Source organism: Thunnus thynnus, chromosome 15 (genome assembly GCF_963924715.1).
Source record: "Thunnus thynnus chromosome 15, fThuThy2.1, whole genome shotgun sequence".
NCBI classification, from domain to species: domain Eukaryota; kingdom Metazoa; phylum Chordata; class Actinopteri; order Scombriformes; family Scombridae; genus Thunnus; species Thunnus thynnus.
Window position 1 is genome coordinate 8240611 of NC_089531.1, and position 17754 is coordinate 8258364.

General features: G+C 37.9%; 1 protein-coding gene across 2 annotated transcripts in view; it reads right to left on the minus strand.

Moving 5' to 3' along the window:
* Positions 1-17754, minus strand: part of LOC137198397 (uncharacterized) — a 45368-nt gene that overhangs the window by 12297 nt on the left and 15317 nt on the right. For both annotated transcript variants that reach the window (XM_067612221.1, XM_067612222.1), the window contains 19 exons: positions 16860-17453; positions 15649-15722; positions 15223-15342; positions 14454-14614; positions 13254-13413; positions 12939-13133; positions 8786-8945; positions 8391-8461; positions 7571-7824; positions 6613-6793; positions 5102-5305; positions 4519-4669; positions 3982-4052; positions 3478-3570; positions 2449-2681; positions 1637-1817; positions 1180-1365; positions 715-865; positions 309-424 (listed from right to left, as the gene is read on the minus strand). In XM_067612221.1, coding sequence (XP_067468322.1) covers positions 309-424; positions 715-865; positions 1180-1365; positions 1637-1817; positions 2449-2681; positions 3478-3570; positions 3982-4052; positions 4519-4669; positions 5102-5305; positions 6613-6793; positions 7571-7824; positions 8391-8461; positions 8786-8945; positions 12939-13133; positions 13254-13413; positions 14454-14614; positions 15223-15342; positions 15649-15722; positions 16860-17453 — 3356 coding nt within the window. The remainder of the gene's footprint in view (positions 1-308; positions 425-714; positions 866-1179; positions 1366-1636; positions 1818-2448; positions 2682-3477; positions 3571-3981; positions 4053-4518; positions 4670-5101; positions 5306-6612; positions 6794-7570; positions 7825-8390; positions 8462-8785; positions 8946-12938; positions 13134-13253; positions 13414-14453; positions 14615-15222; positions 15343-15648; positions 15723-16859; positions 17454-17754) is intronic.

Below are 17754 nucleotides of genomic sequence, written 5' to 3' on the forward strand. Positions count from 1 at the left end.
AACCTTATGGGAGCTAGGGGAGTTTTTAGTTTGTGGTGTCACTGGTGTCCCCGAACCTCTCCAAACATCTCAAATTGGCCAAATTGTGCCGATTGCTTTCACTCATTACTGTGTGATGCTACTGCTTACAACTGGCTTAAGCGGGTCGCCGGCAACCCGGTGGATGTTAAAAGGTTAACAGCTGGTCAATTTGTTGTAAAATACAGAAAATCGCCAGCCTTATCCATATTGCATGTGTATTTAAAAAGAGCACGACATATTCTTATATATAAATTTCAAAATGCTTTATAGTCTAAAGGCTGTATTACCTTAAAAGCCATGGCACAAGTTAGAGTGCAGAAGTTTTTGACGGAGGCATCTGACATGGCGAGGTGGCAGGCCGGCACTGTAGTCCTACCACAGTTACCACAACTCAATGCAGCACCTGTGGAGAAAGAGAGGTTTAATGATGGCCCACGTGGAGACTTACAGTATGTCACAAACATAAATGAATCTAAAAGTGAAGACAAGTCTCTCAGGTTTCATGGGAACAGACAAACTCCACTGCTTTGAGCTTTTAGATCCCGTTACATTTGAGGTTGTTGAAGGTGATTGAAACCTGTGCAACCCTACTTGATTCACTGAGAGCTGGAAACTTATTATAGACAGCAGCAGATAGAGACCAAGAGTAAAAACACAAAGAGATGCTGTCTTGATGAGATAAATGTCCAGTACCTGATGCACTGACCGCCTGAATCTTAGATGCCATCAGACAACTGCTGGTACAGAAGAGCTCCACCACATCCTCACTGTTTTTGTTTTCCACCATGTCTGAAACCAGACAGGAAATGTGGCACATGGAGCATGTCTGCGGTGTTTTGATCCCCTGCCAAGTAATAAATACACAGAGCATTTTACATTTAGGAATTTAGGTGACGACATCATCTAGAGCAACTAGGTAGACATTCAACAAAAGGCAGTGGATAGACATGTTTATTTTAGCCAGCATAGACCTTATATAACATTTGTCTTTATTTCATATTTTATCACCTCCTTTACTTAAATAATTCTGTCTCATCATCATAAACTAAACAAAAAACTAAACTAGATGCTGCTTTTCTTTAAAAGTTGTAACATAACTTAAGAAAAATATGTGCAAATCTTTTTCATTTCATTCGATATTATTTCAGATTTCCTTACCTGTTTGAATTGTGCCAGACACTCTGCACCGCACAATATTTTGCTGCCGTCATCCATCTTGAGCCTGAGCGGCGTGTTGCAGCGGGCGTTACAGTTCTTGCAGATGGACAGGTTGCAGAAACGGAGGAAGCAGGGTTCACTGCAGATCTTGTGGACTGTGTCCTGCTGTATGATCTCATGTTTGCTCTGCAGGAGGATTAACAAAGGGCAGCGTTAACGCTAAAATATTCTTATTTCAATTCATATAAACTAATATAACAAAAGGACATAGAGTTAAAATGTTTATATGTGACAAAAAGTGAATATTTGCATTGTAGTTTTGTTGCTTAAAAAGGAGGATATGCTGTATTGAGAAGTAATAATCATGAATCATTCCTATAACAGTCAGTGTTTATTCAATATTACAATATAATAAAACATAATTTGATATTTGGGAATCTGTTCACTTGTCCCGTACAATGCAGTATCTGCCGCACATGCTGCATTGTGAACGTGACCCGAGTGGCACGATGGGTATTTTGGTGGACATGATTCTCTTGTAGTTGAAGGAGGAGAAACAGGTCTGGCTGCAGAAGTCCTTCATCGTCCCCTCGTTATCCACCGGGGCATGGAGGATGTCCCGAGGCTTCATTATCGCCCTGAGAGAACGAGGGAGGATGAGATCAGTTCAAAATCTACAGTCTTTTACACAGTAATGATGTTTAGATGCAGCTGAGATGAAGGACGTCGGCAACTGTTTGAGCATCTGCAGGATAAGTGCTTTTAACCCAAAGAGGATTATGTAGGTGGACATGCACTTAAAACAACTGCATTGCCTTTCTTTCAACGTCAGATGAAGGCTGCAGCTATTATTTTTATTATTCATTAATCAGTTGATTATTTTTGATTATTCGATTAATCATTTAGTCTATAAAATGTCAGAATATAGTAATAAATGCACAAGGTGATATCTTAAAATGTCTTGTTTTGTCCAACCAACACTCAAAAACCCAAAGATATTCAATTTACAAAGATAAAACTGAGAAAAGTAGCAAATCCTCACAGAAAGAAACTGGAACCAAATTTTTGCTAAATAAATGATTTATACCACTAAACAATTATCAACATTTTTTGTGATTAATTCACAGTCAGTCCACTAACTGATCAACTAACAACTGCTAAATCGTTTCAACACTTCATCAGATACCAAAATGTATTTATAAATAAATACATTTAATACATTTCTTGAAAATGAGATGGATCAGTAAAAAACATGACCGTAAGACTCACTGAAGGCAGAAGTAACAGGTCTTCTTAACTGGTTTCATTTGGTAAAACTGTAACAGACAGGAAGTGGAGCAGAAGATGTCTGTGTGGCTTTTCCTCTGGTAAACAGTCTCTCCGTCCATCAGGACCTTTTTGCAGGAGGAGCAAGACGCAGGCAAATCCATGTGGGTGAAAGTGGGAGCTGTAGACGTGGAGTCTCCCATCAAGGAAAAGACTGAACCGATCTTCAAGCCCTCCTGTCAGCAACAGAACAGCGAGAATATGAACTTTAACCCTGCTGGCTTCGGATAAAACACAACATTTCTATATATCTACTGCAGAGCTAAGTGACAACAGCAAAACGTAAACACAGGAACATACATGTATCTGACATACCATCCTTTATCATTTAAAGCAGGGTGCTTGAGCAGGACTCAGGATATTATCAGTGAACATTGGAAATCATGTAATCAGCTCAAATGATATTTTAAACCAGCATTAACTCATTTTTAGGCTGCAAAAAATAATCTGTAACACACTACTGACATTTCATCACCTTTTAAGTTGTTATAGCGAACTTTTAAGCAACCAGTTGCTTTATTTACACATCCAGCAGACACAGAGCAACATTATCATTCATTTGGCATCGAGTTTCGGTCCATCTGGTGAATCTACAGTAAGTCAAATATTCACTCTCCTTTTGGCTGTTTTTAGTCTCCACCCACTCCTGAGGGAAATATCTGGCTTTTTAGCTGCTAAATGCTCCACTATGTTCACCAGCTAGTCTCCAACTGTGTCTGTTGTTGCTATGAAGCTCCGTAGACGTGAACTACAGTGACAGGTGATTATTCTCTGTGGCTTCATCACTACAAGCGACATCTTCTCACATACAAGTAGTCATATGATACATTATTAATATAAAAATATTGATTACTAAGGAAGAGAGAGTCCTACTTTATTTCAACAGTGATCTCATTTTTTCCAACAACCATGGTTGATGCAGCTTGTAAAAAATGTTTCCCAGTTGCTTATGAACGGCTGTGTTTGTCCTACCTTTGACATATTTGGCTCATCCTTGATGTCGTCTGTCGATACAGACGATGGGAGGTTCTGGTTGTACTCTTCATCAATAGGCTCTTCTTTTATCTTGATGAGGAGTGAAGAGAGAGATGGATTAGCTGTTTAATATCACCGACAGACATCTGTGTTCAGTATAACGATGATTCTAACTTGTGTGTAATTTGGGGAATCTACTTTCTGATAAAACAGACACAGTAATGATTGCAGCTACCTGAAAAAACCATAAGGTTTACATTTCATTCACAACAAGTGGATTCATTTTGCTTGTCATGTGGAAGAAAGACTTTGCTGTAGTCTAACTTTCTAGTTTTACTATATAATCAGCTATACTGTACATCAGGACCATCCCTACATAAACAGTAAACACCATACTCATGATGTGGCTGCTCAAATCAGAAACTCGGTAATTATAAAGTAATAACCTTGAATCAGTGTTTTACAATTGTTACGGAAGACTAAATTAAACATGATACTCACAAAGTCCAAATTTGGTACTAATGGCTTCACTTCTTTAATGTCATTCTCGGTGTATGATGGGCTTTTCCTCCCTATAGAAACAAAACGTGTGATTATGTTTATTGCAAAGAGGCTAAAAAAGTAAAAAAAACAACACAAACTAGTTTTCATTCAGTGTGGAATCGTCTGATATGTTGTTAAAACTGTAGAACCATGTAGGAGAAATTGTGATTTATAAAAAATTATGATCAGAAAGAGAATTTTCTTTGCTGGAGACGCTCGAAACAAATTCTCAAGTCTAGTATAAGTGAGGTCAGCTTCACTGAAGAAATGGGAGCACAAGCAAGAGATTTTAACATTCAGGTTTTAGTTTTATTCATGTTCACTGAGAACTATTACAGAGCTTAAGACAAACTATTCCTTATCTTATATTTGTTAACTGCTGTCAAAGTTATTAAGTTATCCTGTGATTCAGTCAACAGGTAATAACTGCGATGCATAAAGGAAATGGAAAGAGTGAAAGTTGTGAGGAAGAGAAAAGATTGTACTGTACGTTACCCGCCACAGTGAACGCCTGGGCCTTGTATACCATCATACATCGGTTGCTACAGAAGAAGTCCAACTTGCCCTCATCGTTTTTGTTTTCAACCATGTCTGATATCCGATGGGAGGTCTGGCACATGATGCACAGCTGAGGTGTCTCAACTTTCTGCAGAGTGAAGAACAACAACGTCGGACACCGAGCAGAATCACTCAGGTTAACTAACCAACTAACTAGAGATGTGATTGAACCTGAAACTTTTAAATTTTATTTAATAGCTACAACTTTGCTCTTTGAATGTATCAAAAAGAAAAGATTTAATTCTGCTGTTTGCATATAAGCTGCAAATGTTTTCTTCTTCTATTAAATATTAAAATCCCTCTTTATACCTGAAGTGTTATTGAAAGCGTACGTTTTTCTCTTTTAATGTTTATTAATATTTTTTAAACACCCAGCATTATTTTCCCAAAGAAAGCTGAAGGTATTTTGGGGTTTTTCTTGCCATCAATGCGTTTTATTTACTGTACAAATAAACCGACTACTGTAAATTAAAACGGGCTCAGATTAAGTGACGGTGATTTCTGCGTTTGTTTTCTGCACCTCTTTGAATTTGACCAGACACTCTCCGCTGCAGATCGTTTTACCGCCGTCCTCCGTCTTCAACATCAGCCGTTTGTCGAGGCAGACGGAGCTGCAGATGTCACACGTTAACAACGGCAAGTTGTTGACTTTGTGGTAGCTGATGAAACAGGCGTCGCTGCAGACTCGGTGGAGCACGCCATCCACGGTCAGCTTGTATTTGCACTGAGGATGACAAAGGAGCAGGTGTCGGTTACTGCATGTAATTATTGAGTAATAGAGAAAAAAAACATTTATACTTACAACAGGTGGTAAATTATATTATTTAAAGGATAAGGCTGGTGATAATCTTTATTTTTCTTATTGTCAACAAATCCCATAAAAAGAATTTAATGAATTGATCCTACTAAAGTATGTCCTGTGTGGCCTGATATCTTATTACTCTGTGCCATAGAGCCCCAGTGTTGTCCAAAAACTATTAAAAACACATCAATGAGAATTGATTACTAGTTTTTCATGCAGTTGCATTTCTCCAAAGATCTAATATTAATACAATGTATAAAGAAATGGCAACACGTTTATCCAACTGAAAATAATGCACAGATCACAGCTGACACCACAACAGTTATATAAATGGAAATTATTAGCACGGGACTCTTGATGAGTCAAGATATGAAGAAACTGTTGCCTCTATGCTACATAAACATTCAGATTAGGACACGTCCAGCACTTCCTGTCCTAGCAGTTCCAAGTCTCTGCAAACTGGGATGAAACATTGAACTTTAGGACTTTTCCTACAACTGACTGGATGCTGCTGAGACCTTGAAATAAAAAACATCCACAGCTTTAAGAGGAAAAGACTACAACTACAATGGCTCAGCTGGCTGAGAGGGTCACACACTCTCTGTTGAACAAACGTGATCAATATGTTTTCACATTTCACCCTTTCACTGCCAGGCTTTCTGTAACTTAGGGATCAATTTAGTAATCTATTATAACCACTAGACTGCTGTGTTTAAGATTACAGAGATGTTTGTGTATGTGTGTATATGAGCCACACCACTGAACTGGGTGAAACATTTCTTCATTATAAACATGGAAAGTGTTGTTTATTTTGAGTCAATGTCACTAACTCTGCTGCCAGAAATACTCACCACTTCTAACAGTTAAACAGCTGAAAACAGTCCCCAATAAATACACTATTTACTGCTGTTTCAGTCACGTTTCCCAGAAACTACAGTACCTCACTGTTTTAGGAAATTACTTACACTTTTTTTCCTAATAAAACAATACATTTGCTTTGAGATGAGAGTCACAGACAGGGTAGGGAAGTCGGAAAGTGTTGAAAGACAAAGGCTTCGTTGGTTTTGGTCCTCTCATGGGATTTGTTAACAATAAGAAAAATACAGAACAGCCTTTTCAACCAATGTTGTTCTTTAAATATCATATCAGATCAACATTTGTTGCACAATCCCTTCTGTAAAATATTAAAAGCATCAGGCAATAGTCAGTTCAATTTCTTTTTTCCTTACAAAGCAAAATCTGGCACACATCCGGCACTCTGACCGAGGTCCTTCCAGCGGCGGAGGTTTCGGTGCGGCCATGTTCCTCTTGATTTTGACAGAAGCGAGGCAGGTCTCGCTGCACAACTCCTTCATAGTTCCCGAATCATCCACCGGAGCCAGGATGACGTTATGAGGTCGCATTATCACCCTGAGGGAACGAAGAGGAATGAGATCAAGACGAGAACAGGAGGTTTGTTACAACACAGTGAGTATTAGAGAGACTGTTAGGGGAAAAAATAACCAGAGATTTAGAGAATAAAGATTAAATATTTCCAGAGTAAGTTAAAAATTTATGAGAATAAAAAGTCAATATTTAGAGTAAAAAGTCGTAATATTACAGATTTTAATACTCAGTCAAATGAGTGGTGCTGATAACCTGAGATTACAAGACGCCACTTCTCCTGGAAAACTGAAAACTGTTTGAAAACACTTCAGATAAATCCCACCTCTGTGTGGCTCCACACAAATGTCTATTCAAGTGCTTTTCAAACGGGAAACATTGAGACTGTGGGAGACTAATTCACAACATATGACATCTTACTCTCAAAGCAAAATGTTTTTTTCTATTTTGATGAGTTTTTTTCAAATGTTATGACTTTTGGCCTGCAGCTGTGGCCCTAATCTTTGTTATGGAGAAAGGGAACAAGAACTGTGTTTTTACTGTTGTTTTACAGTCACATTACAAACTTATTTGTTACTTGAAAAATTACTTGAAAAAAATTGTATTGATTCACATTTGATTAACTTCAGTTTTAGCCTCTTTCTCTTCCATACAATAGCACACATAAGCTAAATAACATTTTTGATTTATTTATGGATTTATAAGAGACACCAATGTGGTCCTAAGATGTCACTCATCCTTAGAAATCTTCCTAAGAAAAGGAGGAGAGATGAAAAAGCATGAAAGAAAGCATCCTGGACTTACTGACAGCAGTTGTAGCAGTTTTTGGTGACTAATTTGATGTGGGGATGCCGAACAGAGAGGCAGGAAGCAGAGCAAAAAACCTCCAGTGAGCTCCTCGGCTGGTAAAGTGTCTGTCCTCTCGGCAGCTTCTTTCCACAGTGGCAACAGACAACACACGAGTCCGCGATGATTAATGTCGGCAAGGTCTCCGACGCCGCAGCTGGAGACGTGTCGTTTTGGTTTGCAGCGGAGTCTGAGACCACCTGTACACCCTCCTGTGAGATAACACACAGTTATGGTACAGTGATTATGTTCTACTGCAAACAAAATGTAGTGACATGGTTTTTTTTTTGTAAGTAGTGTTTACAAGTATGTTTATTTATTTAATTTTTTAAGTCTTTAGTAGCATGTCTGTTTTTATGCCACAATTCCTTAAATCCACAATATTTTCCTTCTTTGGTAAACAATTAAAGCAACTTTGACCTTTGATTAGGAGTCGTGCATGTAACCCTGCTGACAAAGATCAAATCCAACAAACTTTGTTGTTGAATATAAATTTTTTATTCAATATTTTTTCATTAAATCTTGTAATTTATTGACAAAATTTTGTATTTTTCACTCTTGATTCAGTCTCTTTCTCTTCCATTTCGTTGTCTCTTTCACTGCTTTCCTTTTGTCTCTCAAATCAAGTAAATAAACAGAAGAAAGCTTCATTAAAAAAACACACAAACACTTCTGCTTTACGTAGCCGTCATCTGTTACAGATTTATTTCATACCTTTACGTTTACTGTCACTGTGTGAAATATATTTGTTGTTGTTTATTTGTTGAAATATACTCACAGTATTTGATTTTGCATTTGGTCGCCTGCCTCTTCTCCACTTCTTCAACCGACCCGATTTGCCTTTCTTTCCTGATGGGAGAATCAGAAACATGATTTATGAGCTGTAGATCTTTCCATCTTTTTTGACCTTCATATGATCCTCAGTGCTTCCGAACCATGACAGAGAGAGCAAAGTAAGACAATAACAACAATCTCACAAAGCTCATGTCTTATCACACTGTGCCAGATATGTCTCATGAAGTTGTTACAATAAAACCTTCCTGGATCTTGATCTCACTGGTACATATAATTTTTTTAATGTAGTCCTACTTTCAGTTTGAACCTTGAAAAAAGGGCAGAGAGGACAGACATCAAGAAAAAAAATGCTATCTTGACAAACTCGTTGTCTGTTACCTTGAAGCTTGTAAACAATTGCAGGCCGTAGCTTGTATGACGTCGCACAGGTGCGAGTGCAGAAGAGCTCCACTGTGTCCTCGCTGCTTTTGTAGTCAACCATGTCTGACACCGGTCGAGATGTGTGGCACATGGTACATCTGTGAGGTGTCTTGATTTTCTGCCAAGTAATAAAACAGAAGACAGAGAGTCAGGGACATCTAAGGATGATCAGTGAGCAGGCGTCTCTGTGTCTTGTTTACGGTTAGTTTGAATACTAATGGTAGACCATACGGGGGCTCGTCCAGGATCAAACGAACTGTTTCTGTAAGATGAAATTCAGCCTTTATGGTTATTTGGCCCACTTTTGGTTTTGCTTCCTCCAGTGATGACTGAGTTTTCTCAATTTGTTTGAAGGCATTTGGGTTTTGGTAAGTCTGCTATTGCTTTTTATCAATTTGGGGAGAAACATACATGAGTTTTGTTTTTCATTTGGAGGAGAACAAATACTTCATTCTTTGTCCCTTTTGGTTTTGTGTTTTGAAATTAGATAAGGGCTATTCTATTACAAGCTAAGCAGTTAGCAGATGCTGTAATGTCACCATCAGAGTTAATGCTGCTGCAATGAATGGCCTCAAAATACACTATACAGTATGGCTGGGGCTGTTTTTAAATGCTTTGGGCTAAGTTGCTTACTTTGAATGAAAAGCTATCTTAAAACACAAAGAAATAATTTTCCCAGTTTGGTGTTGAAGAACTTTACTGGCCTTCACAGACCCTCAACCTCAACCTCATTCAACAACAATTTTGTGATGAACTGAAACACCGACTGTGAGCCGGTCCTTATCGCCCAACATCAGTGTTGGACCTCTCTAATGGTTCTTGTGGTTGAATGACAGCATGTCCCTGCCGCCATGCTCCAAATTCTTGTGGATCCCTGAAGAGTGGAGGCTGTTTTTGCAGCAGATTAATTCTCATGGTTATGGAACGAGATGTTCAGCTCATATATGAGTGAATTAATTTTGTCCATACAGTGAAAGTTACCCAATTTTACTCTTTTCTTATAAACTGCCCATTTTGAACATTTTCACATAGTTTATTCTTTAAATGATAAGGCTGGTGGTGGTGTTCTGGTTGTTTTTTAACATGTCCTACATACTATACAGCGTAAATTATTCTGTAATTCTGTTTATGAACACAGAAAAGAAAGTTATTGTATATAATTTTGATAATATTGATGCTAATAATCATTTTAGTCATTTATCAGGTAAAAATGTCAAACAATCTGTGGCTACAGCTTCTCAAACATGACGATTTGCTGCTTCTCACTGTTTTATATCATTGTAAATTGAATGTCTTTGGGTTTGAGACTGTTGGTTAGACAAAACATGCCATTTAAAGAGTCAGCTTGTGCTCTGAAAACTTTCGAAGGAAATATTTTTGAATTTTCTGACGTTTTATAGACCAAACAATTATCACTTGACAGAATAACTGCTTCTTTTGAGTTTTAATGTGATAGGGATGAAGCTGTCGATATATTTTGTTACTGTCAATAAAATCCAACTAAAAGACGAAAACAAACAATGAATTTATCATAACAAGCACCACCTGTGCAGCCAAAGCCTATTATAGCTTACTCCTCTGTGCCCACAGACTTCTATTTCTGCCCAAACACTAACAAACACACACCACCCTGCTGCTGCACTGGATGACATGTTTCTTTTATAACCATGAGTACACCCACTGTAGTTTATTTTGAGACAGTTCCAGAGACTAATAATAGTGGCCTTATTCACCATCTTTGTAAATAGTTTGACGGGTAGGCGCCGCTGCGCATGCTCGGAGTAGCGTTTCCGTGGCATTGCGCTGAAATGTAAACATTACCTTGTGTGCTGCATCAACAGCTGGATTTGTGATAGTCTACTATCAGGAAAAAACAGGGGAACAAAATCTAATTAATATAATGCAATGTGTAAAGCTACAGATGCATTATATTATACGTAATCCAGGAAATGTTAATGTTAGAAAACCCCAAAAAAACACATATCAACCAGTTGCCTTGATTCACTGCTAATCTGTGCAGATTTACCTCCTGTTGGGACAGACTTGTTGTCGGTAACATTACGGTGTCTGATTCAGACTCTGGCCAGGAGAAAAGTGATGGGACAGATCCTCGCTTCAGCGCAGCGTAATAACTTCTCTGCCCTCCGATGTAGTCCTGATGTCTGAAGTGGTCACTGCACACTCGCAGCCCGTGGATCCTGGTCATAAACGTGGTTGTAACTTTCGGATCGAAACGGGGGTTTTTGATGGCTTCCAGCCACTCGCAGCAAAGCGCCGGATTGGAGGGAAAAACGTGAAATTTGTGTTGTGTGGATAATCTTGAGGTGCGGACATTTCCACAGCCCGGTACAGAGCACTTCATTTTCCAGCGCTGGCCTCGGAGAAGATGCAAAGATGAAGAAAAGTCGGAGATTCTTCGCTATGTGCGGACCATGTAAACACCACCAAACCAGCATCGGACCCGACATGTAAAGCACGGTGAAGTCAACCGCCCACTAGAAGCTACTGCTCGTATACTCCTGCAATTACGGTACAGGTGCTGCGAGCAGCCAAAAAGTACCAATAAAAATGAGAAACTCAACAAATTCTGACACATCATAAAAAATTTATCTGACGTTGACGAAATAATCTCACCCCAAGATGCATTTAATGGCTGTTCAGGAGCTTTTTGATCACGCTAGATGTTCAAATTTCCATTTTTTACTGACCACTTTAGGCACAAAACTATCTCACAAGGTCTACCAAATGGACCTCGAGGTGAGATTGTTTTGTAAACTGCTTTTTCCAAGACCAAAAAGGAGTTTTAAAGGACCCATGTGTAAGATTTAGGGTGATATTGGCAGAAATGGAATATAATATTCATAAGAATGTTTTCATGTTTTATATTGAAAAGTGAGGGGGACTAAATATTAGGAACACTTTGAAATATAATGCACTCCAATAAATAATAAATAAATGGTGCATATTTCCAACAAGGTCTATGTCATACTGTATATAATTTGAGCTTCAAGGTTTCTACATAGTCTTTATTAGATATGTAAACTTTCATTAGTGCTTTTTGGCCGCTCACTGCTTGTTACCATAATTGCAGAAATAGATGCGCAACAGGATCTGAACAGCAACTGGGCTGACGATCTTTGTACCATGAATATTCACTAGCACACCCAAATGTGTATTAATCTCTGGCTGAGAATAGTGCCTAACAAATGCACCATTTAATCCTGTCTCAGTAAATACTCTGTGGGTTAATAACGATATTAGCTCGCTGCTGGCTGGCTGAGTGCCACAGAGAGGGTAGGAGAGAGTTGAAAGACTAACAAAGACATTGTTGGTTTTGGTGTTTTTATGGGATTTGTTGACAGTAAAAAATATGTAGAATAACCACAGCTTTATCCTTGAAGTGTATTTCACCAGATCACTTTCATTTTGTTATTTTGCTTATTTGTTTTACTGTATTTATGTTTTATTTTGAGTTCTATAGTCATAACTGCAGTATTCTGGGGGACAGTTTTGTGTGTGTGAGGGGATTAGAGGGGTGTATTTTTTATTCGAGGGAGAACATAGCACTCAGATAACGTGCAGCGTTTTTACAGTTTGTTTCTATCGTTGTATTTTTGTACTCCATCTGCATGTTTTTGCACCTTTGATTAAATCAATTTTCTTCCCCGTTTCCTTTGGATAATAAAGTTAAATGTGATTTGATTTTGATTTGATTCTATTTATTATATGATAAAGGTAGAATAACCTCAACCAGATAATTCCGATTTTGTTATTTTACCTTCTGTATATTTTAGCGGTTTTCAATCAACTCTGCTTCTGTTTCACTGCTGTAGAACTAAACAATAAACTAAAATAAAACTAAATCTGACCAAAAATGTATAAAATATGTTTGGTTTATATTTGCTCTGGTAATTATTCCACTAATTCTACTACCTTCACTACAGCTATAACCTTATTTAATTGTATTTGCATATGTTAAGTCTCCTATACTTTCATCTATGAAATAAATTGCTCTAAACTTGCCGACTATATGAGGCCCTGTTGTCCTTGTAATACGTGTGTTTTCTGTCTTTGTCAAATTAGGTGTCTGTAATTTCATTTTTTTCTGCACCTCTTTGAACTCGTTCAGACAATTTTCACTGCAGATGGTTTTGGTGCCCTCCTCCATCTTCAGGACAAGCGGTTTCTTGTGGCAGTAGCAGCTGCAGTTCTCACAGACAACCATGTTGTCCCTGCAGAAACTCTCCAAGCAGGCGTCGCTGCAAAACTTGTGGACAGCCTCGTCCAGAGTCAGCTCACATGTGCTCTATAGAAGGGTTGATAAAAGAAGAATGAATACAACAAAGACAATAGCTGAAACAAACTTTTTTATTGGCAATGATTTCAAAAGTTGAAGAAAATTCTGAATATATATATTTTCTCTTACAGTGCAGAATTTGTTGCACTTGCTGCAGATTGATTGTGGCGTTCGGGTGGACGCGGGGTTGGACTTGAAAGAGGAGAGGCACGCCTGGCTGCAGAAGTCCTTCATAGTTCCATTAATGTCCACTGCAGCCATGATAAGGTCCAAAAGCTGTGATATCGCCCTGACAGAATAAAGAGGGGAGACGATAAGCGGTTTGTTACAATGTCAGCCTTTAACATGATGAATAAATGATTTGTGTACAAAAGCATCTGATCAGATAATCAGGGAAAAGAAGATGTTTAGAGGCCTGCGTGATTAGCTAATTTAATAACTTTGAAGGGTGTGTTTTTCTACAGTATAGCAAACTTTGATATCTATTTAAAGCAGCTATGATCAATGTTTTTATAATAATGAATCAAATGATGATGTGTAATGTGAAAGCGGCCGCTCATAGTGATTCTGCTCAGCTCCACGGAGCTTTATAGCAACTTTCAGTTTATTGTTTTGGTTTTAAGGCTTAAAACTTTACTGTTTTTGTTCACTCTAACCACTCTCATAGCCTTGTTTTCGGCCTAAACAGGCAGCTGTTCAGCAAAAAGGTCTAAAAATCCACTTTACACTACCTGTCCATCATCAAACTGCATACAGGCAAAGTCAGCAACTAGCTGGTGAACATAGTGGAGCATTTAAAGTGCCAGATATTTTACTCAGGGGTTGTTTGTTAACAAGTTTGCCATATCAAAATGAAAGGCAGTCAGTGTTGTGTTCCCAGCTTATTTCCGCTGCCCTCAAGTAGAAAAAAAAAACATATTGCAGGTTTAACGTCTACATTTTCCAAAGTGCAGTCCCTTATTAGATTTTTATTGCATTTTTGCTACCTTCTAGGCAGCCATTGGTTTCAATTTATTTGGGAGCATTATGAAATTCAACTCATAGAAACTTGAAATACACAGACTGATAAATAATCCATCGATGTGAACATTGTGTGCTTTTACTGTTGTCAAAGGTGGGAATCACTGGAGGTTTAAACCAGCAACTTAAAAAAAACAGCACACATTTTTCACCATGATAGATTTAGTACCAAGCAAGTTTTAAGCCTCCACTAGTTCTTCAAATATTGAAACCACTAAAACATGCTTTTGTACTGCACAGGCTACTACAGTACATACAAGAACACCAGTCTAGTCCTTTGAGATTAGGTGATGTATTTCACAGACTCACTTGAGACAGTAATGACACGTCTTGGTGACTGTTTTGACGACAGGGAACATTTCTAATAGGCAGCTTTTTGAGCAGAAGACGTCTGTGAATCCTTTCTTCTGGTAAGCCTTTTGGCCTAATATCATGTTCTTCTTGCAGTGGGAGCAGGTCATCTGCATGGCCTGATATACAAAAGAACAGATTTAAAAAAAAACATGGCTCATTTGATTAATGTTATTTTGTTGGGTAGGTTTTATATACACAAATGCAAATGAACTAAAGGCAGACAAAGACATGACATTAAAATAGTAATACAACACTTAATAGCTGTGAAACCTTGTTTTTTTTGTAAAGATTTGACCTATACTGTCATAGAGTGCGTACTTTTTCATGTATTTGTTTTAAAAATCTTTGCACTCAAATGATTAAAAATGGTTCACATTGGCCCCAAAGCAGGCTAAATAATTACATGTCCAAACTAGAAATGTGAGAAATATGAAACTGCAAAAGATTTTTAAAAATTATTTGTAATTTCATCTCTTGTTAGCATGATAACATTTTCTAAATTAGCACTAAACACAAAGTACAGCTGAGGCTGATGGGAATGTAATTAGTTTTGTAGGTATTTTACATTGAAGTGATTACAGTTTATCATTTGACGAACATGAATGTATGAATCAAATCATGGAAGATCATCCTACAGTTAGAGACATTTCACCTAAAAACACAACTAGCGGCAGTAGTTGAAATGTGAGGCAAACACCAAAGACTCAGAACTGTGTTGCTCTACCTTTGTGTAGCTAGCGTGGGTGTTGTCCTCGTCATAGATGGGAAGATCTTTCAATGGCGACTTGAAAGAGTGACACAAAGATGGTAACTGGGACATGTGGACTGGAACCTGCAACTTCTCCTAGGACAAAAAAACAAAAACAGCCTGTGATGCTTGTTCAGCAAAGGATGTGTACCTTGAAGACTACACCTTATATTACAATAGAAAATTAAAATTTTTTATTCTTTGACTGTATACAGTATGAATAACCTGGAAAAACCAGAGGAAAATAAATCCACAGCTAAAAGTGAGCACAGTCACGTCAGCCATTACACAGTAGAAAAGTCATGTGGTTCTCAAAAGCGTGAATATAAATAAAGTTTTAATTCATACTTTGAACCAGTTTTTCAGTTATGACAGAAAACAGCAAGAAATTGGGAGACTCACAATGTCCAGTTTTGGGATTAATATCTTCACTTCTTTTGTCCCGGTCAGTGCAGCCAATAATTTCTTCTTCTTTCCTGTAAGAAAATTTGATAAAAAAAAGTGAGAAATGAGAAACAGTTCCAATGCCACAAAGAACACCAAAATTTATATACCACTTTATGGAAAACAAAACAAAAAGGTCCCTTCACTACTAATTTCTTTTTACAGATACACAAGGTGCCTATAAAAAGTATTCACCCCCCCGTCCAGACTGAAACAACTAAACAACTACTCTTTGGATTGCCGTGACAGTACAGACATTCATGGTCTCCAGAGGATGAATCCTGACACTGATTCCCTGACTTTTTATCACCAGGCCAAAGTTTTGACTTATTCAGTGAAAAAGCTCGACATCTACTGGATGGATTGGCATGATATTTTATACAGACATTAATGGTTCCCAGAGGATGTATTCTAAAGACTTTGGTGCAATTTTTGGTCAAAGTAAAATTTCTCAGTAACTGTTGGATGGCTTTCCATGAATGTGTCGTATCCAGGACGTATCCAACTGGATTTGATTATCTGCTGACTTTACCTCAAGTGCCACCAGCAGGTTGACATTTTTTGGGTTTGAGTGAAATATCTTTACAACTATTAGATGGATTGCTTGTGACATTTGCTACAGATATTTAAAGTCCCTAGAGGATAAATTCTATTGACTTTGGTGATCCCTTCACTTTTTAATCAAGCACCACCATGAGGTCAAAACATAAATTTGTCAAATACTTTAGTTTATAACAAAAAATACCTGTAAAACTAATTCCCATCAGCCTCAGTCGAACTTTGTATTTAGTGCTAATTAGCAACTGTTAGCAAACAGATAAATGGAAAAACTAAGATGGCGAACCTGGTAAATATTACCTGCTAACCATCAGCATGTTAGCATTGTCATTGTGAGCATGTTAGTGTGCTGATGTTAGCATTTAGCTTAAAGCACCACTGTGCGTACAGCCCCACAGTGCTGACAGCATGGCATTAAACTCTTAGTCCTGTTTGGAGTTCAGGAAAATAACATGAAGAGGGGCAAAAACTAATTCAAATCATAAATCTATTGAATCATAACCAGCACTAAGATAAATCCTATTTATATGTCTCATACAAATCATTTCATGAGAACACAATACAATTGAGAAGCACAGCAATGATTGTATTCTAACTGAAGATTATTTTACCTGTATTTAAAATGGCAGAAGAATCCCTGCGATCTACATCCATCCAGTTATTTTCTTCCCCTCCTTTCTTTTGATCTTCTTTCTCCTTATTGTTCAATGTATCAGTGTCCATGGTGTCTTCCAGGTAAATGTCAGGGGTGTGTTTGTTGCCTTTCTTCTTATTATCACTGCTGTGTTTGTCCCTCTTTCTCGTAACTTTAACATCTGTTCTCACAGGAGTTGCTGCTGGGCTGTTTGTGTCACCATCTCCATCATTGTCCACATTTCTGACAGTGTCCTCATCAGTGTCTATGTCCATGTCAAAGTCCACATTCATGTCTTCATCATCATCACTAAAACAAACGTTTGATGCCTTGTCATTGCTACGAGACGGTGTTTCCTCACGTGTGTTGACAGCACAGCTCGGAGACATTTCCTCTGACCTGTCATCCTTCTCTGCGTTCACCTCGTCACTTTTTTCTTTATTCAGCCCAGAAGACACCTTTTCACGCTTAGTGCTCTTGCGTGGGCCACGTTTCTTTGAAGAAGAAACTCTGCAAGCTCTGCTGGGGGGGGTTTTAGGAGCTGAAAAGGACCGTTTTGAAGAGGAACGAGCTGGAAGAGATAAAGGCAGAAGTTATTTTTGTTGTTCACTATTTACTTTTTATTTATGGGTTTTATTTCCATTCTGCTGGTGAAGTACAAATTCATAGATCTTATAAATAATATAGATTTTGACATTATGTGATCAAATCTCTTAGACCAAGTCACCAAACTCCTTGTTAGTTAATAAAGGTCACATCTTTTGTTGAATCAAACTCGCACTTTAAGTAATTTGAGTAAAGAATCAGCATATCTTGTTTACATGTATACTGTATTTGAGCACTCACACATCTGATAAAAGAAAAAAAACAAA